This window comes from Euphorbia lathyris, chromosome 2, assembly GCF_963576675.1.
Source record: "Euphorbia lathyris chromosome 2, ddEupLath1.1, whole genome shotgun sequence".
Taxonomy (NCBI): Eukaryota; Viridiplantae; Streptophyta; class Magnoliopsida; order Malpighiales; family Euphorbiaceae; genus Euphorbia; species Euphorbia lathyris.
Genome location: NC_088911.1, coordinates 140,235,058 through 140,256,603, shown reverse-complemented (window position 1 = coordinate 140,256,603; position 21,546 = coordinate 140,235,058). Strand labels below are relative to the sequence as shown.

At 33.8% G+C, this 21,546-nt stretch overlaps 1 protein-coding gene across 1 annotated transcript; it reads right to left on the bottom strand.

Moving 5' to 3' along the window:
- Window positions 1-4,046: 4,046 nt before the first annotated feature.
- LOC136220132 (kinesin-like protein KIN-12C) lies at window positions 4,047-19,121 on the bottom strand. The gene is made up of 33 exons (XM_066007846.1): window positions 18,378-19,121; window positions 18,048-18,203; window positions 17,662-17,745; window positions 17,471-17,590; window positions 17,234-17,347; window positions 17,048-17,140; window positions 16,806-16,966; window positions 16,657-16,731; window positions 15,948-16,035; window positions 15,796-15,854; window positions 15,644-15,707; window positions 15,490-15,555; window positions 15,365-15,411; window positions 15,220-15,289; window positions 15,103-15,141; window positions 14,950-15,008; window positions 14,441-14,498; window positions 14,291-14,350; window positions 12,339-14,148; window positions 12,179-12,252; window positions 10,767-12,062; window positions 10,570-10,677; window positions 10,264-10,427; window positions 10,101-10,179; window positions 9,783-9,857; window positions 9,310-9,549; window positions 7,953-8,051; window positions 7,789-7,863; window positions 7,650-7,708; window positions 6,715-6,826; window positions 5,789-5,902; window positions 5,575-5,705; window positions 4,047-4,382 (listed from the first exon to the last, which is right to left on the bottom strand). The coding sequence occupies exons 1-33, from the start codon at window positions 18,924-18,926 to the stop codon at window positions 4,367-4,369; spliced, it is 6,414 nt and encodes a 2,137-aa protein (XP_065863918.1). The 5' UTR covers window positions 18,927-19,121; the 3' UTR covers window positions 4,047-4,366.
- Window positions 19,122-21,546: the final 2,425 nt, after the last annotated feature.

Here is a 21,546-nt window from a genome sequence, read left to right as displayed (position 1 = left end):
GTGGGGGTGGTGGGCGGCGGAGGTTGGTCATATGCATGGAGGTTTATATAGATTGACCAAGAAATCTTTTAGTCCAAGGTTACTCAAAGGAGAAGAGAAAGCTTTACAGGTAACAAGTGCAGCAGTTGATTTGGAAGATGAAAATGTAATGTGGCACTATAGGTTAGGTCATGTTTCTTGGAAAAAACTCAAACATGTGCCTAATATTAGTTGTACGGAATCTTTAGTGCTTTGTGAAATCTGTCCTCTTGCAAAACAACACAGATTATCCTTTCCTATTAGTAATACAGTTTCTGATTCAGTTCTTGAGCTTTTGCATACTGATGTTTGGGGGCCTTACCATATATCTTCTTCCAATAATGCTAGATTTCTATTAACAGTTGTTGATGATTATTCAAAAGCTTTATGGACAATTATGTTAAGTTCCAAAACAGAAGTTCACACTGCAATGTTAAAGTTCATTCTTTTAGTCCAGAACCAGTTTAATACTACAGTTAAAACTATAAGAAGTGACAATGGAAAAGAATTTGTGAATGCTGCATATGAACACATGTTATCCAGTCTTGGTATTCAACATCAGAAAGCTTGTGTCTATACACCTCAGCAAAATGGAGTTATTGAAAGAAAACACAAGCATTTGCTTGAGGTAGCAAGGGCTTTATTGTTTCAGTCAAGAGTACCAAATGATTTCTGGGGAGAAGCTATTAAGACTGCCACCCACATCATTAATTTACTACTAGTAGAAGGTTTACAATGGCAGACTCTATTTGAGAGATTATACAAGAGACTACCTGATTACACACATCTCAAAGTATTTGGATGTTTGTGCTTTGTTACAAATTTGAATCCACATAAGGATAAATTTGAACAAAGAGCTTTTAGAGGAGTTTTTCTAGGCTATGCAGCTAGTCAAAAAGGATATGTTGTTTACAGGCAAGATACAAATCAATTTGTCATCACCAGGGATGTCAAATTTCATGAAAGTTACTTTCCTGACCAGCAAACTCAATCATCTGATAATATTCAACCATTATCTAATGATTCACATGATCATGATGTACCAACAGTGGAACAAAATTCTTCTAACATTGATATTGATCCTTCAACAAACCAGGATTCATTTCACACATCACGTAGAATTAAAAAGAAGCCTGGTTGGATGACAGATTTTGTAGGTAGTGTTGATCTGCTTACTACAGATAATGTTTCAGAAGAAGGTGTTTGTCTGCTGCCACACTTCTCTTCAGATCACCAAGCATTTCTCACTAACTTGCTGGATGAAAAAGAGCCAAAATCTTACAAACAAGCCACACAAGATACAAGGTGGGTACAAGCAATGGCAGATGAATTACAAGCTTTAGACAAGAATGGTACTTGGATACTCACTAAACTACCACCAGGAAAGCATTGTATAGCTTCTAAATGGGTATTCAAAATAAAAAGGAAACCCGATGGTTCAGTTGAGAGATTTAAGGCAAGATTGGTGGCAAAGGGGTACAATCAAACTTATGGACTTGATTATACAGAATCCTACTCTCCTGTAGCCAAAGTCGTAACAGTTCGAATGTTTTTAGCTATTGCAGCAGCTAGACAATGGCCAGTACATCAAATCGACATCAACAATGCATATTTGCATGGCTTTATAAAGGAGGATCTTTATATGAAACCACCAGAGGGATATTTGAAAGCTAAAGAAGGTCAAGTGTGTAAACTGGTTAAAAGCTTGTATGGTTTAAAACAAGTAGGTAGGATGTGGAACAAAGAAATGTCAGCTAAATTGGTTCAGTTTGGATTCCTAAAAGCATCACATGATCATTGTCTCTATTCCAAACAAGAGAATGGATATCTAACTGTATTAGTAATGTATGTTGATGACTTGTTAATTACAGGTACTTCAGAAAAACACATCATTGCACTGAAGTAGTTTTTACACAAACAGTTCACCATTAAAGATCTTGGTTATGTAAAATATTTTCTTGGGGTGGAAGTGGCAAGATCAGAAAATGGAATGGTACTATCCCAAATTAAGTACATTAAAGATATGTTGATTGATACTCAACTACAGGAGGCTAGTATAGTCAGTTCTCCATTGCCCTCAGGGTTTCAACCCAAACAAGAATCAGCAAAATTAGAAAATGCAGATACTTACAGAAGGCTCATTGGAAGGTTGTTATATCTAGGATTTACACATCCAGATATTTGTTTTCCCACACAACAATTGAGCCAACATATGACCAATCCACAACAACATCATTTGGATGTTGCCCTACACATACTCAGATTCCTTAAGGGTACATTGACTAGAGGAATATATTATCCTGTTCAATCTACACTTCCTTAAAGTGAATTACTTTCATGTTAGCAGCTTTCAGGATTATTATTTCTGAACCAATTCCATTATACTGTGACAACACCTCAGCAATAGCAATTGCAGCTAATCCAGTTGATCACGAGAAAACAAAGCATTTTGACATTGATATTCACTTCATAAGAGATTATGTGGAGCAAGGATTCATTATTACACCACATGTCTCTTCTGAACACCAACTTGCTGATCTTTTTACGAAGATATTGAGCACACACATCAATAAGTTTTTGTGCAAACTTGGCGTGATCAACACAAGAACACCAAGTTTGAAGGGGGAATGTTAAGTTTACTGTGTTATATTCCCAGTTACAAGGCTGTTAATAATTAGTTACACAATTGAGTAGTTATCCAATCAGTTAGGTTGTTAGCTCTATAGTTAGTTGTTATGAGCAGTTAGAAAATAATATAAATAGTAGCTAAGCTCATCTATATTTCACGATTCATTTTTCCTGTATTGTAGAGTTCTTCTCATATTCTGTAAGGTTCCTCTTTCTTTCCTCTTAATACAATTCAATATTCTTTTCATGTTACCATTCCTTTAGAGTATATTAACCCTTAACTGATTACATTAATTATTAGCCAATCACCTTTTTATTTAGTTGATTTGATAATCTATTTGTATAAATATGTTTAGTAAAACTTAACTGATTGCTAATATTTTGTTTTCGTAAAATAATAATTAAGAACATTGATCTTTTGACTATTTTTAAAAAAAAAATCTATTTAAATGGTTAGTTGCTAATTGGAAAGCGTTTGGGATTATTGAATATAAATCGGCTTTCGGCTATTTCGTTAGCCTTAGAGAGGGCTTTCTCCAACTCAAATAAATATAACTTTGTGCAAATGAATAATATTTATATTTATCAATAGAATTACACATTTCTTAAAATAAATTAGTATTTAAAATGACATTCTTAATCGTATCCTAGAAAAACATCATATACACATATTATAGCTTAGATCTTTATTAGTACGCAAAAAAAAAAAAAAAAAAAAAAAAAAAAACTTTAAATTTCTCAATAATTTCCGAAAACCTTATTTTCAATAAAACTTAATTTGATTGATTCAAATTTCCAAACTCACATGAAAATAAAAAAAATAATAATAAAGGAAATAAATTCCCTAATTTAATTAGGTAATTAAGGGTAGTAATTACAAATTTGAGACAAAAAAAAAAGCCTTTTTAATAAAAATGTTTTAATCAATTGAAAAAACTCCTAAAACAAACCTTTCTTTTAATTAGCGGTATTCATTATTTCAAATCGTGTTTAAGCAAATATCACTATTAATTTTTATTTTACCACAAACCTACATTTGACGAACACCAGAAGCAGAACCAATGGGGGGTTACAGGGGGCTCCAGCCCCGGCAGGCGGCCGGAGAATTGAGAAAATAAAATTTAGTAATGGTGTCTGGTAATATTTTGGATAGACTTATATTGAATATATGTAGTATTATTTCAATGTTTAAAGTTAGATGAGATGGTTAATGATGCTAGTTTCTAAAAAAAATGATGACATTTTTACAGTTTTAATGCGTTGTAGGCTAAAAAAAATTGCCCAGACTTAACGGGCTGGACTTTGAGCCCCGGATACTTTGAGCCCCGGGTCATCCGGGGTCCTAGTTCCGCCACTCACGAACACTATCAAAAAAATTTATTTGAAAAAATAATCGGTAATTCATATTACAAAAACTATTATTTTCGTGAAGGTATGTTTCATAAGAATCATAAAAACTCGCTGTCTGGCTCATTAAAACGTGGATGAAATTTACACGCATTTCATGCATAGAGAAAAATGGAAACCATGTACATGATATTGCCGAATGGGCAAAAAAAAAAAAAAATCGGATTATGCTTTAACCTTGTAAGAGTTTCCATCTTTTGATTGGACAGTTCTTCATAATCTTCTTTGATTTCAGAGCACACCTTCAACTCTGCTAGCTAGATTGCATTTGATTTTGTGTGTTTTTGTACATGCTGATAGTTATCATAAACTGCTAAGGATTTTGCCTCCTGTAAACCATCATAGAATCTAATGAATAAGGTTGTAAATGAGCCGAGCGGTTAGGTGTTCTACTCAATAAAAGTTTGATTTTATTTGGTTTAATTTATAAATGATCCGAATTTGAGCACGATGAAACTCGGCTCGAAAGTTTACGGCTCGATTATAGTTTCGTGTACAAGTTTATGAACAAACTCGATTATAATGTTCGTGACCAAGCTTGGTTCGATTATTTTTTTAATAATGGTATTTCTATAAAGGGAAAATGTAAAACAACGTAATTTTGTGTAAACATTAGTTTTGTAGGTTGTCAAACTATATAATTTTGTGTTAAGGAAATTTCAAATGAGCATAATTAATGAGTTGTTAACGAGCCTAAATTCATGAAGAGAACTTGTCAATTTTCTAACGAACCGAGCATGAGCAGACCAACACTCGGCTCATTACGGCTCTACTAATAACTTAAACAGTCTTGAATGTAAACCATTTAAACTAAAAGCTTAAATAGATAGTTAAGGTCCAACATCTTTACACTAATCTCTGACCTACACCCACATGTGAATGCCCCAAATGTACAATACAAGTTCATCTTACAATGTGTTAAATTTATTCAACAAATGGGATTGTCACTATATGAACGCTTTGTCAGATATTAATATAAAAATTATTATTGGGTTTTAACAATCAGTTTAACCTTTTAGTTCAAATGGTTTCATGATATGGTATGGAATCAGTTTAACCTCTTGGACCAAATGGTCAAGGACTCAAATTCTCACAATCTCATTTATTGATGAATTTGAACACATGGTGGGATGGGGCAGTGTTGTGCCCGAGAAACATTCACGTGAGGGAATGTGCCATAAACTATTCATATTAATCTCTGACATTGAAAGCTTAACCGGAAAATGGAAATAGAAACGCATACAAAACACACAAAAAAACTACTGAAGAGTGGAGTATCCTGTCATGGAACCGATTGAACTAAAAGCTCGAACTGATAGTTAAGGCCCAATCATAGATCTTATATTAATCTCCGACACAACCCCACACGCAAATGCCCTTTGGGCTTGCAGCGTGCACAAGACAGGCCCATCCCGCCATGTGTTTTTAATTCTACAAATCTGAGGTTACCAGGACTCGACCGCTAGGCCCAATCATAGATCTTATATTAATCTCCGACATATCCATGTAATATAGATTTACCTGTTTTTCATTTCAATGCCATTCCCATTGATTTTGGCATTTGGATGGTTACGATACTGAGCAAGTTCTTTATTCACACGGAAAAGGAGATTTTCAGACCGGGCTACCTTCTCAGTTAAATTAGTATCAACCTGTAAGATTAGAATATTTATTATAATCCATACATATCCAGATTATCAGTCGTCAACACAATCAAAATGCAAAGAAGACATGCCTTAGATTTTGACATCTTCTGAATATGCGAGGCTTGAGTACTTCCTGTCTTAAGAAGAGTTTTTATCATCTCATCCAGTTCTGCAACTCTCCTTATTAAATTGCTTTTATCCTTCTGTAAAAAAAAGTGTAGTTGAAACACATCATCATCAAAAACAGAGAAATTCTACTATATTCTTGGACTAATAAACCGGCCAATTAAAAGAGCATAAATAGTTTAGGAAAAAGTACGAAAATAAACCTTGTGATTTGGCTGATTTGTAAAGATAATCCCTGTGGTTTAAAAGTTTGCAAATATGGATGTTGTGCTTTGTGAAATTTACCGTTAAATAATATACGAGTTATTCACAAAGTCAGTGTTTTTAATTGCTCCAAATCACTCCCAAAAGGGGTAAATAGTCACCACAATAATTCTTGACTGAATTACTGAGTTTGTAAACAGTACAAAGCACGGAATCCATATTTGCGAACTTTTAAACCATAAGGATTATCTTTACAAATCAGCCAAACCACAAAGTTTATTTTTTACTTTTCCCAATAATTTGTTAGTTCCTAAATTTTACATAGCACACTGTTTAGTCCTCGTATCTTAATAATACATCGTTTAGTCCTTAACTTTTGGTCTATTTAACTGTCTAGTCCCTCTACAAGGGACTAACCTATTAACGAATAGAACAAAATTTAAGGATTAAATAATGTATTATTAAAATACAAGGACTAAACTGTATGTTAGGTAAAGTATAGGGACTAATAAATTATTTACCTTAAAAGAATGATACATATCACTTCAATCGGAGATGATGATATGTATAAGTGACATTAATTAATTGATCAGATGTATTGCTCCGAAAATATTGCAAAATATCTCTCAAAAAGCAAATTGTTATTCAACAGCAAGAGTCAATTATGGTATCTCAGTTTTACTACCTTCAACATTTCATTTTGTGCAGCAAGCATCTGATCTCGCTCCTCTAGTTGCTCTATATCCATCTGAGCAGCAAGCAACTCTGTTGCCTTTTCATTTATTTCACAAATGCAGCTGCAGTTACAATATCAAATTGTAAGTGGTTATGAATATAGGATTGTTCTGCTAAGAGGTTAAAGTGTAGGGTAAATTACGTTATAGCCTCCGAACTATAGAGTTACTAACAGTATTACCTATAAACTTCATTTCCTAACATAAAAATTCTTGAAATTCACATTACTATCAACATTAAAGTTCAAATAAATAAAAAAATCTTATCAAATTTCAACTAAATGATGAGAGTAAAATACGTATTGACCATAATAGATCAAGGTCATCATTTTGTTCATTTCTTTATTGATTTGGATTTTAATGTTATCAGATATTAATATGAATTTGATCTTTAACTAAAAGTTTAAGCTTTTAGTTCAATTGGCTTCATGATAAACGTATGTGTTGTTCATGCTTTAGGTCTAATTGACATTCAAGTATCGGGTGTGTCAGTTATTAATATAAAGGGCTAATTATAAATAACTACCTTGTGATTTACCTCGAAATTAAAGTTGCTTGAAATATCATTTAACTCTTGAAAATTTTCATTTTGAGGTCGTTATCGGTCAAATTTGGCAAAGTAAAAGAACATGTCAAATTTTGCAACCAAGGGTTGTGTTTGAAAAAAAATACCACAGAGTCCGCAAATCGGCCAAACCACAAGATAGTTATTTATAATTAACCCTAATATAAATTCAACCTTAACTGTTAGCTTAAACTTTTAGTTAAATTGATTCCATAAATAATAAAAGTAAACTTCTAATAATTTTTATGCCAAAATTTAGGAATCATTATTTCAGTAACCCTATAGTTTAAGAGCCATAGATTGCGGGTGAAAGCGCCAAACCTCTCCCTTTCCTCGATAAGATAATCAATCTCTCGTCTCAAGTTGGAGATTTCTTGCTCCTATCACAGAAAACAAGTAATTAATCAATATCCAGTTTTAATTAACAAAATTATAATGAACAAATTGGAGATATCTTTACCTTTAACTGGAACTCTTCTGTTTGTTGTTGAGCTGCCTCCACTAATTTTTGAACTTGGTGCTGGTCAATCAAGTCCTACAATATGCAAACAAGAAGAAATCACAGAACTGAAAAAGGAAGCTATTGTTTTCATCACTTATATAGATGGCTTGAAAAAGGCTTACTGCGTAGTTAGTCATGTCGAATTTGACACCAAGTAGATCACGAATGACATCGTGAGTCATGCTTTCTGCTGCAGCTAGTCTTGCATTTAGCATACATACCTGATCCAGTATTTAATTAACTCCAAAAAGTAAAGAATAAGGACTAATACATATGTTGACTTCTTGACTCAAAATTTCAACTGGACCTCTGAACTTTCAAAAGATCCAAATGATCTTTATTTTTATCTAATTGCATTCAATACTGTCCTATTATGGGAGACACGCTCCGCCACGTGTCAAAAAGAAAATGTCAAATAGATAAATAATTAGGAACTTTTGAAATTCACAAGGTAATTGAAGTTTTGGGGTTATTGAATGCAATTAGACCATAAGCCACGATTTAAAAGAAAATGCCAAATAGATAAATAATTAGTAACTTTTAAAATTCACAAGGCAATTGAAGTTTTGGAGTTATTGAATGCAATTAGACCATAAGGGGGTTATTGAATGCAATTGGATTGAATTCAATTGGACAAACATAGGGGTTATTGAATGTAATTGGACAAAAATAGGGGTCATTTAAAACTTTTAAAAGTTAGAATTAAGGGGACAGTTGAAAGTATAAGTCAAAGAATAAAGATAACTGATGAACTATGTTACATGGAAACGAAACATGATATTTGTAAATATATTGTAGAGAAACTCCTCTCCAGTACAGTTTTCACATTTTGTTTCTGTTTCTATTTTTGTTTCAATTTCATTTCAGTTTCTGTTTTCTGGCTATGTTTTAGGAATAATGTTTCCCCGTGTCCATTTCCATTCCCGTGCAGCATAGATAGAAAATATCTAGGAAACGAAAATGTCGAGCAAACCTATAAATAATAAAAAATGCACATGGATATATTTATAGATTTTTTAAAGAATGTATGTCCTTTTTCATATATATACATTTAGAAGTTGCATACAAGTTACATAATAGAGGGAAAATAAATTCTTATTTTGAAAGCTTATAGAAAATGAGGAAAATACATTAGAAATTTAATGAACATATAATTACTAGTGTATTTTTTATCACATGGGCCTTAATATCTAGGCTTATTAAAATCCTAGGGTGGAGATTCAAAGCATTTTAGGGCTTGGATTTAACAAGCCTAGATCTAGCGGTGAATGACCAAATTTATTTCGTCAGTGATCCACTTTTAAAACATATTATATCCTAGGTAACAAGTTTCTAAATTTTAAGAAATGAGTTTCTAATTTTTTAAATTACGGAAATATTTTATACAAGTTTTGAAGAGTTGCGATTTCCTAAACGGATACTGAAACACTTCAAAATTAAAGTTTACTTATACCAAAGTCTTTATACTGCTGTATTTACCTCCTTCTGCCGACTAGCCAATACTGTTTGTAGCTCTTCAATGCGAAGCCTTGCCGCTGACAATTCCTGATCTTTCTCCAAATTCATCTGCTGAACTAAACTTGAAATGCATCTGAATGGAGAGCTTGAGCCCCTGGTTCTAACTGAACTTTTGTCACTTCTATCTACTGTTGCTGTTGCGAATGATGAACTGGACATATTTGTTCTAACTTCATGAAACATAGCCTCCAATGTCTTGTACTGTTCAAGTGTTTAAGTTATGATATGCAAAAGGACATAGGATTATAACCAGGCGCATCTAAACAACTCCAAATTAGGGTGTCAAAATGAGTTATCGTGTTATAACGATGTTGTGTATATAGGATATTATGCAAAAAAAATGATAATTGTGTTAAACAAATCCTAATAGATGGACTGTTTCTGTAAATAGACACAGGTACACTTATTAGCCTAGTCTATTTATGAAAAACTACCTTGTCTTGGAATTGTGATGCTTGGGCTTCAGAATGCAGTACAAGTTCCGAGATGTAGTCTTTGCATTGCTTGATCTTCAAAACAGGAACAAAGTTTCAAGGAATATGTAGAGAAATAGATATTAATAGACAAAGAATGTTGTAATGAAAAATATATAAATTAGCAGCAAGCCATGTTGTACGGAAACTCTTCTTCAGTAGCTTTTTCGCGTTTTGTGTCCGTTTCCATTTCATTTCCATTTCCATTACTGTTTTCTAGCCATATTTTTTTTAGAAATAACGCTTCCGTGCAACATAGGCAGCAAGTCAAGACCATACCTCTCCATCCTTCGCTGCAATGTCCCTCTCAAGATGTTGTATCTGATCATGAAGTTCCAGTAACTTACTGTGCAAATATCTGCATCAAACACATTTTTAAATCCAATGAAAAGTGAAGAAGAAACCGGTGCTTAATACCAATAAAGATAGCAGGATTATAAACCTGGACATAGGATCTTCTTTAATAACAGAGCTTATATTTCCAGAATCCACCGCGTCAGAGAAGTTCTCAACGGTCAACAACCTTTGTCTCAAAGCTTGAAGTTCCACTTCCAATGATTCTCTAATTAGTCGATGTCTTTCTACTTCGTCATTCATTTCGTATACCTGATTGAGAAAACACTGTTTTTAGTTACTTTAGAGATGATAATTATCAGTGTGTACAGCTAAAAGCTTCATAGATACAGGCACATTAGATTTCTTAAGTTAATTACTTTTCAAAATTTTATTTTGCCACTGAGAAACTGACCTTTTTCTCCAAAACATTTATGGTGCACTCAAGCTCCTCAATAGAGTTCTCTAAAATCTTGACCTCCTCTTCCTTTTGTTCAACATATAATTTACTTGCCTCTGCCTCCTACAAATGTTAAAATACTTCGTCAATATTACTTGAACATCCATCTGTAACATCTGCTTGATCTTGAGGAATGAGTTTTTAATACATACCTCTCGAGATTCAACAGCAATAGCTTCGTTTTCATCAGCTAATGCATAGGCCATCTCAAGTTTCTCATTCAGTGAGCAAATTTCGCCGCGAAGTTGATCTTTTTCATCAATGGTCGCTTTCAACTCTTCCTCTAGACCTTCAACTGAAGAGCGTACTTTGCTCTCAATAGAAGTAGTTAAGTGAATAACTTCCTTTTCCAGGCCTCTGACTACCTCCTTTTGTTCTTCCAACTGTTCTTCAGCTTCAGATTTTTTGAGATAAAGATCTTTTAGCAGCATTCTTAACTCGTCATTTTGATCTGCCAAAGTATCTATTCTTTCTTTAGCTTGTGTAATATCGGAAAGTGACATGGACAAAGCATTTTCAGTATCCTCCAGATGGCCTTCAACTCTTTTATACTGAACCAGCAGATTATCAAGCTGACTTGTTTTCATCTCCAGCTCTTGTCGAACTTCACTTAAAGATAAAATTAAATTTTCAGATGCATCTTTTATCTCCTTTCTGTCAGAGGCTGCTTCTTGTAATAAACTAAGATCAAAAAGCAAACCCTTCAACAAAACTTCTTTCCTTTCCAATTCTTTCTTAAGAGACAAATTTTCATAGATCATATTCTCATATGATAGGCTTACCCCTCCCTCTTCCAGTTCTGTGATCAATTCTTCTCCTTCAACAAGCCTTTGACTAGTATTTGGAATATCATCTTCACCAGAGGAGCGAACTTTCTGCACACTATTCATCAAGTATTTGTGTTGTTGAAATGGGAAAACCGCATGTTGCACATTCAAGCTAGGAATTTTTTGTGTAACCTCTCGTACAACACATTCATGGAAGATGAAATGAGCAAAATCCTTCTGCATCATCTCAGAGAAAATATCTTCCAGTGATGATCTTGAGTTGAAAACGAATTCAAGCAGCTCTTTTCCCATAAACAAGAGATTTGAGTAGAATTCCTTATACCTGTCATCCACCTCCCTTTGCATTTGCGTAAAACATCCTTCAAATAAAGACATAGATTTTGCTACTTCTACAAGACCTTGATACATTTCCTCCACTAGTAATTCGTTCTCTTTTTCTTTTGAAGATATTAAACCCTTAAGTTGCTCATTTTCTTCGAGTAAAAATGACCTCTCGGTCTTCACCTTCTCATTAGATTGCTTCCACATATCGTTCAATTGTCTTACCTTTTCATTTTCTTTCAGCATTGCATTCAACATTTGATCAGCTTCAATCATTACTGCACGGGCCTCATCAAATTTTCCTAAGAAACTACTAGCTTGATTGACCTTGTCATCTGCCTAGACAATTGAAAACATTGGGCACAGTTTAAGATTACTGATTCTGTTCATCTTGCAGTAGATGAATAAAGAAAAAAGTAGAATTACATATATAAATTTTCTGATCAGATAACTACCTTTCTGATATTATGACCTGATACTTCTGCAACCTTCATCCTAGACCCAAAAGATTGAATTGTTCTGTTCATCTCTGCCATAATAATAGCAGATTAAGACCTACTTCAACACAATTTCTCATAGTTATTCAAAGATCATATAGATTAGAATACAGCATACCTCCTGGATAAGAAATATCTAGAATATCATTCCCATCAAAAATTGTGGTGAAATGAGCATGTAACTTCTTGAATGAATGAAATGTCATGTCCAGCTCCTTTCTAAGGCAGAATGCCGTTGCTTCATTCTGATGCAAATTTTTCATCGGCTTCATTGAATTTTCTGGCTTAGCTTCGACTGGTGAGTCATTCTGAAATGCCAGGTTTACAACTAGTTCAGTATTCTCTGCAGAAGACTTAGAGCAGCAAGCATAGGAGAATCTATCCAATTGATTCCCGGAAATGGCACTTTCACTTAAAAACTCAGAACCTGATGAGGAATAACCTGACAAAGAATTATCAGCACTCCAGCTGTCTACTTCTGTTAAAGATTCATCAGTTAATAGGTAACCATGTGGACTTATTTTTTTGTTAATTGAATCCTCGATGATTTTAAGTCTTTCATTCATCTTGGCAAGTTCTTCTCTTAACGGATTCAGTATGTTCAGCTGGTCCTCAAACAAGTGAAATGGAAGTGGTTTTGAGGCTTGCGATTTGACTGTAGCAAACTGAAAGCCTCTATCATCTTCTTTTAGTTCCATAAGCATACTTCTCATCTCCCGGATTTCATTCACCAAGTCTCGGAACCATTTCATGTATGTTGTAGAAGCTTCAGTAATATCTGTTTGGAGGGATGCTATATGCATCTCGACATCCACGTAAAATGCATTAATAGTATTTTCCAAGTCAAGTTGAGCCTCAGCACCTTCCATAGTCAGAGCATTTTCAGGAGTTTGAATTTGAAGGATCTTATGGTTTTCACTTTTGGAGGCGGAAACCGGTTTTGAGACTTGACTACCTCTTTCAAAGTCATTACTGGGAGAAGCCTTGTGATTATCTGACTGTGGATATTCGTTCAAAGCTATTGTTGCTTCCTTCAAGGTATATAACATCAGCTCCATTTCCGTTACCATCTTCTGAGCATCTTCTAAGCTTTCTTCGAGCTGTGAAATTGCTTCTTCTTTGTCAATGCATGCTTGGGCAGCCCTCTCAAGGTTTTCTCTAACCAATACACTTACTTGAGGAAAAGAAGAAACAATACTCTGAATTTGACCTGAGGCATCTTCAAGGGATTTTGAACCTTCTAAGAGGAAGCTTGTGAGTTCAAAGGTTGCCTTTTCCCAATCCCCACAAAGCGCCTTTATTTGCTCCTCTTTAGCCTCTAGGACTTCTTTTAGTCTTACATTTTCTTGGGTCATAAAACACAATTTTTCATTGAGTTCTAACTGGAGAGCACAAACCTCCTCTTGTAAATAAAGAATTGTTCTTGCTGTCTCCATTTCAACCTGTTCACGGATTGATTCGACTTGATTCTGGTGAAAAAACTGTGATGCCTGATCCTCTTGATATCGACAATTAAGTAATTTGGCCTTCTCAAGGTCTTCAGTAAGTTTTTCTAACTTGGTATGCAATGCCCTGCTCCCAATAGCTTCAATCCCCTCCATCATAGGACCTTTATTTTGTTTTTCAAGATTTTGTAGTTCTAGGCACCCATTTCCAACTCTTTCTACTACGCTCTTGTTTAAAATTTCCATGTACTGTCGATTCTGCTCTTGGATAAGTTGCAGTTCGTCAACTAGACGGGCCTGCTCAGATTCCATTGCTTCAATTAATAATCTGGCATCTGCCAACTCTTTTTGAGGATTACTAGGCTCATTAACTAAGGCAATACTTGTCTTCTGATTATTTTTTATTTTAAGATCCGTGTCATCTTTCTGATCATAAGATGCCATCTCAGTAATAGAATCACTTTCAGTAGATGTGGTTTCAACCTGTAAAAAGTGATCAATATTAAGTAACACCAAAAGGAAAGAAAAAGTATTATGTTCAAATCCAGCTATAACATCATATCAGCAGTAAATGACAACTCGCAAAATAATTTGCACATCAAGCCAAGCAAAATGTCACACTCACCGGGAAATATTTATTGGTATGCCTAAGCTCCTCATCATCCTTGCAATAAGAATTTGTGACCTGCAATAGAGGTAAGTTATTAACCACCTATAAGGAACAAGCTAAGTCATCACTCACTAAAAAGTCTGCTAGTTCATTAGATATCCTTACAGCAGCTTGAGTACATGTTGAGTACTTCTTCAGTTCCCCTCTTAGTTCCTCAATTTCTCTGAAGGAATGAACCATAAAAAGTCACTCCTACTAGTTTCATATTATGAAAGCACATGATTTGTTTTTTCCGAAGGAAAAATAACATAGTGATATCCAGAATTTCTGAATGCAAAAATATAAAAGAAAAGCACCTAAATGACCAAAAATATTGGCAAAGCATTCTAAGATAATCATGTTGAATTTGTCCTACTTCAAATCTGGACTAGTATCAATAAGCAATTTCCCTCATAAACCTTTCATGTATGAATTAAATAACAATGAACAAAAAGTTTACTGCACCAAAACCTCCTTGGCTCTGCAAATTTTTAGAATTCAATTTCAATTGATCAAAGAGAAAGTTTGAGAAGGAAACAAAGACCTTGGCTAGTATATACAGAAGCCAAATGGGTAGAGAAAGTATTGTTGCGATAGAACATTACAACGAGAAACAAACTGATTTGAAAGAATACCTCAACAATTTGGAATTCAAGTTTCTGCAATCTTCCAACTCTTTTAAGATATCATTATCCTGCTCTCTCGGATCATATACAAATTTGAACAATAGTGAGACTTCAAACTTGAACACCAAACACTTGCCAAGAAGTTGAATGTTACTTTCTTACTTGATTCTCAGAGGACTTTGTTCCATGCGTATCTAAGACCTGCATGCTCAAGAAAATTAACTTTGAAATACGTCCATGTAATGAAGCTATTTAACAAGAAGAAAACATTTCAATAACCTGCTCCCGTAATTCTGAGATTTCAGCTAATAGTGTCTCTCGTTCTCCTTGCTCATAAAAGTTCCGGAACCTGAAAAAAATGGAATCATACATTTGGGAACAACTAGCAAAAGTAGATTCTTCAAAATGTGGCACACTATTATACCGAGCTGGTGAGAGGTTATGATGCTTCATTAGTAAGGACAATTGATCCTGCATGATGAGGGAAAATGCTTCAGTTCTAATTTTCAGCAGATTTCCAACTAAACTTTGTTATACAGCATCTTTTACCTTTAAATGTTGAATTTGCCGTTGAAGAGTACTAACATCACCTGAAGCATCTTCATTCACTGTAGCCTATATGATGAACAGAGATAAATGAAAAATTAAATGCCTTCAAGGTTTCAAGATCGTAGCCATATTTGCTAAGTTCAAGTTTAAGTACATTATTTTGGATGAGTTTGGCACGTTGGGCAAATTTGAGTGTACTTAGAGTTTCAAGTGCAGAGCTGCAAGGAATAATGATTTTCATATTTAAAAACTAAATACAAAATCCGTAAGGACTTCATGACTAGAATGATAAAATTTAACACAGACCACGTGGATGGGCTAATATTTGCTATTATTGTTGTTTTGGAGTTTCCACCAAGAGAATCCTGCATCCATATATTTAGAAATAGAATTTTTAGTGAAATACCAAAATTATGTAGTGCCACATAGACACTGTACATTAGAATCAATATTTTCACCTGAAGCAAAAATGTCAGACGAGAATCTCGGTAGGGCACATGTCTATGTTTTCCATGTGCTAAATCAACCAAAGACATTATCACCAATCTAAAGCAGAAAAAATCACGAGTTAATACATGCTTAAGAGACCTATTATAATACAACACTAAGGTCAAATTGTTAAGATAGCCAACTCTATGTTAGCGTTCAGTATGCTCTTATTAAACATACAATGGGAACATATAAACTGAAACCTTGAGAAAACTAATATAAGATTTTGTAACACAGTCAGTGATGATAGTTCCAATTTCTTGTGCAAAACCAATGTTCGTAATGAGCTGATGGAGAATTCTAGAATGGTGGTGTATTGCCTTATTGTTCTCAAGTCATGAAAAGATGTGTTCTACAATCGAAATTTAATGATAACAGCCCGATCAAATTTATTTCAGATTATAATTTATAAAATAAAGGGGTTCAAATTCAACTTGTATTGTAATCTTTAGTGTGGACTAGTAGCTGGAGTACTTCTACATTTCAATATTAGACAAGTCACAATTTGTTTCATCATGAAACAAGTTGAAATGTTATCCAAAAGCTGGCCTAAGATGATTATGCTTTTAAGTGCAACGTTTCATCAAGAGAATAACAGAAAATCCAAAGAAGCAAGTACTACATGAGGAAATGTCTCTGAAGAAACACAAGTTAAAACAAGGCATCTTATCGTATTACCCTAGAGTTGATAAAGATTTGTTTATACTTGCTGCTTCCTTTAAACGCTCTCCTTCAGCGCCAGAGCTTTTTTGCCTAATTGATCAAAAACTTAATCAAGCATTGGAGACAGTAATATGTGAAGGTAATAGTAAAAAGAGAAAACTTACCTCTCGGAACCGGCCAAATCTACCAAATTTAACCTTGCAAACCTATAGTGCGTCATGGAATCTTTTTCCCACCAGCTTTCAAGTATACAAGTGAAAACACTGTGGGAACGACTGCTCTCACTATTCATGTTGGTTGCTGCAATTTTCCTGTTGGCAGCACCCTGTACAAATTGAAATAGAAGTCATCAGATTGTGTCAACCTAATGCGCAACAAGTTATCATATAGCACCACTTTTACCCACCTGTGACAGAAGCTTGATAACATCGTTAACAGTCTTCACGTTCGATTCTGTAAGGTTTTCAACGTATACACCTTTCCTTAAGTCTTCTCTAAGCTACGATAGCAAGAAAAGAAAAAGGATTATCATTTATTGCATAATAATGCATACAAAGGCCTGACCAAGAATCAAGTTGCAGTAATTGATTACTTGCAAATTGGTCGACGAAGGCTCTAAAAGATCTGTTATTTGCTCATTGTATATCTCCACAAAAGAACATTTGCAGCTGAACCTGAGCTTTTCATTTCTCCTACTCTCTTCTTCCTACAAACATTCATCATATTCATATAAACCTCCTCACGCCCAACCCACAAAATGCAAAAAGAAATCACATCAGAACTAATGTGAATTTTTCTATATGTGGAAAAGAAGCTGAAACCAAATTACCTGTCGTATCCTTGAAAATAAATACTCAAATGTACGAGGTGTTATCCCGCAATCTTCACCAAATATGTCTTCTTGTTGATTTATCTCACCCATCATGGTGTATGTTTTCCCACTACCTGTCTGCAAGACAACATTTTGAAGATTACTATTGTCCAAATTCCATCCATCAGCAAATATATTACAATCCTTACCTGGCCATAAGCAAACATACAGCTATTGTACCCAGACATGCAGTTCTCCACCATAGGCAGTCCAACAACCCTGAATAAAGTTTCCTATATCAACCAAATGAGAAGGATTAATTTATTTATGTTCTATTTAGCTTAAGCATCAATAACATAGAAGAAAATAAAAGCATGAATTCTTAGGTTCTTCATGTGTCATCACTCAAATACCAAAAGAACATTATCGTTGAGCTTATACTATATAAGCTTTCAGATTTTTTCAGATCATAATAAAATCGAAAAATCATAGTGAGAAACAATGCATTACAGGGAAATACCAAATACAATCCCACATCATAGAACTTGTCTTTCATTTTAGTACTTTTATTCCATAAAAAAATGTGATAGAATACCTGTGATATGGTCTCGCACGCTACGTGATCGAAAGTAAATCTGGTTTCAGGATGACCAAGCCACAGCAAAGACTGTGAACTCTCCTGCCTTACGCACGTACCCTGACCTTGTGAAACTCTTTCCATGTAACTAAGTGGTCGAATTCTTATCAAAACCTGCGGCAAAAGAATCTCATGTTATTCATAAGATCTTTATATTGGAGCTCTTTTTCTATTATTTCTTTCTGCCCTAGCCTTACTAGCGGGTTGGTTACAGCAGGAAAGCCTGGGAGCCAGCCAGCAGTAGACCACTACATTCAAATCCTGAAATTAAATAGGCGATGAACAAACCTGTACGTTGTGTTCCGCCCAAAATGCAGGATCTTCGTCAAGCTCAAAATGCTGAGCTTCCACTGGAAACTCAGAAATTTCCATAGAATTCCTTCTTGAGTGCCTATAAGTAGAGGTTGTCTCTTTCCCTTTAGCGAAGTGTGCAGCTCTAACACCGAAACCATAAGCCCCCATTCCTCCACCAAGAGAAGCTCTATTACCACTTCTCGTTGGCGTGTTCTGCACAGAGTTTGGCTCCAAATGCAGTTTCCCCTGGCGATTTGAAACCCTAGGTGTTGCATAAGTTCCACTCTTATCAACAGACTCAATTTTCTTACCAGAAAGTCTAGCAGTACCAGCATGAATTGCGTCGAGTCTCTCAGTTTTCTCCTTGGAATTGAAATCTGATTCGTGAGTCTCTCTATGGAACTGAGATGGATCAGGAATTGTGTTGAGTGGTGTCCTCGGAGGAGGAAAGTGAGCTGAATTCAGCGAGTTTTCCAATTCATTCTCATTTGCTTCCTCTTGTTGATTGCTCGAATGAGCATTTCGAGCTACGATTCGTGACATGATGAAAATGCGGACAGAAACTTGAAATTTGAAATTTAAATATGTGAATCCATAGCTTGGACTTGATTAAAACCCTAAAACGAAATGGATTTAGATTGATCCAAAGATCTTCATGCTGATATGAGGGAAGATGATAACGATGAAATGATTAGTGGATTTGAGTTTCCAGAAAATGAATGCTCGAGTGAAGTTTGAATGTCGAAGTGAGCTGATTCAGAAGGAAACCAGGCCTGGCCGCCCAATTTCAATTTGAACTTTGTTGTTTTATTATAATTGCCCTGTAACTTTTTAGAATATAAAAAGAGCCCCCAAATGTATTTCAAAAATTGAAAATAGAAATTTTATGGCAACTGAACTTTATCTATTTTAATATTATAGCACTTCAATTCTTAACCTAATAACCTTTAAACTTTATATTTTTTTAATAGTGAGTCAATACCTTACAATTATTTTATCATTATTATTATTACAACCATTATTATTTTTATAAAATTTTTATTTTAATTATTACTATTTTTAAATGATTATATTATTATTTCAGTTTCGTAGAATTCAGTTCAGTTTATTTAATTTTAATTAAAAACAACCGAGTTATTTGTTGGGGGAAAATATCGTGTTCTGAAAAAATTTATGCAGAAAAATAAAATATTTTTCAGTGTTTGACAACAACACTGAAAAATATTTTCCGGTGTTTGACTACAACACTGAAAAATGTTTTCCAACCACTAAATATAGATTTTTTTTATTTTTTTTATTTTCAATTGTATATATAAAACATAAAAAAGAGATTTACATATATTAAGCACAAATTAAGCATCAAAAACACACATAAACTGTAAGGTATCGTTTGGTTCGCGGAATGGAATGGAAAAATTGTAAAAACACGAAAAAAGAGAGGAGAAAAACAGTAAAAACACAAAAAAAAATACAAAAAAGAAAGAAAAAATGAAATAAAAGTGGAAAATGGTGAAAACGCAAAAAACATGTAAGCGGGTTAACATAAAAAGAACACGTTTTCGTGTTTTTCATGTATTTCATATTTTTCATGTTTTATTCTTATTTTTTCCATATTTTTCATGTTTAATTCGCGTTTTTTTCATGTTTTCGTATTTTTCACGTTTTCGTGTTTTGTTTGTATTTTTCGTCTTTTCATGTTTATCATGTTTTTCACGTATTGTCACGTTTTTGTGTTTTAGCATTTTTCATGTTTTCGTGTTTTTCGTATTTTTTCACGTTTTCGTGTTTTTTGTATTTTTCACGTTTTTGTATATTTTGTGTTTTGTCACTTTCACGTTGTTCATGTTTTTCTGCTTTTTCAAGTGTTTGCTTTTTTTGCGTTTTTGTATTTTTCGCATTTGTTCACATTTTCATGTTTTGGGGGGTCTTTTTATATTCTCGTGTTTTGTAACGTTTTCACGCTATTTATATGTTTCGTGTTTCATATTTTTACATTTTTTAATGTTTTTCCCATTTTTGTCTAAATGCATATGTTTTGAGAAAAATGTTTTACCCTTTTGAAAATGGTAAAACATTTTCCCTTATTTATTCTTTCCTTTTCCATTGACTTACCACTTATTTTCTTTTGACTTATTTTCCAACCGAAACAAATATTAGAAAATTGAAAAAATATTTTCCTATAAAATATTCCCCTCAAACAAACAGGCCAAGAAAAGAGATTAATTAAGCTAATAAAAGAGGGCCAAAGTGTTACAAAAGAAAAAGAAAGGGCCAAAGAGCCAATTGAGGCAAATTTGTAATGATGGCTTGGATGAAAGGCGAGGATTATAAGAAATTTTTTTTTTTTTTTTTTGATAATAGGATTATAAGAAATTTAAATAATTGGAATTTGAATTTTGTCTATACACCGTAAGAAAAAGAAAGAAGTGGGTCACTACCACAAACTCTGTGATCTACTGGCGGAAATCTACAAAAAGGAAAAACTAATATCATTTGAATTAAAGGACAAAATAGTCCCTGAATTTAGCAAACATGATCTGTTTAATCCAAATCGAGATTTAAGTATAATTCAATTCCAAAGTTAGTAAATTAATAAATTAGTCCAAATTCAATCAACTTTTAAATATTAAAATTAATTGTTTCTAGCTAATTTATCAATTTTTACCAACTTCGAAGCTGAATTGATAGTCAATTTTCGATTTGGACACCTTATCTATCAACTTCATAGTCTATTTTAACAAGTAATTAGCACCGATTGTTACAAAAATTTGGACATTGTCTCCAAAAAATCACAAAATTATAATTTGTCTCAATAAAATCATTTAAATTTGTTTTTATCCCAATAAAATCACTTTGGACGTTTTTCGATCATTTTTTCACCGAAGTTGATTACTTGATATCTCAACACCACACCAGCGCAAATTGTCATACTAAAAAAATTATAACTAGACATTTTAATTGACAATCGATATGTCACGTGATTAGATGTCGCATAATCAACCCTTGTGAAAAAATGATCGGAAACCGTCAAAAGTGACTTTGTTAGGACAAAAACAAACTTAAGTCATTTTATCGAGACAAATTAAATTTTTGTGACCTTTTGAAAACATCGTCCAAACTTTTGTGATTGTTGGTGCTAATTACCCCCATTTTGACCCTTATC

Bases quoted from the DNA above. Each gene is read 5' to 3' on its own strand.
- LOC136220132 (XM_066007846.1), bottom strand. From the start codon at position 18,926: ATGTCACGAATCGTAGCTCGAAATGCTCATTCGAGCAATCAACAAGAG. The intron at 15,412-15,489 runs GTAAAAGATGCT...CTCATCATGCAG, and splicing joins GGCAAATTCAACATTTAAAG to GATCAATTGTCCTTACTAAT. The intron at 9,550-9,782 runs GTAGTTTTTCAT...ACACTTGAACAG, and splicing joins CATCACAATTCCAAGACAAG to TACAAGACATTGGAGGCTAT.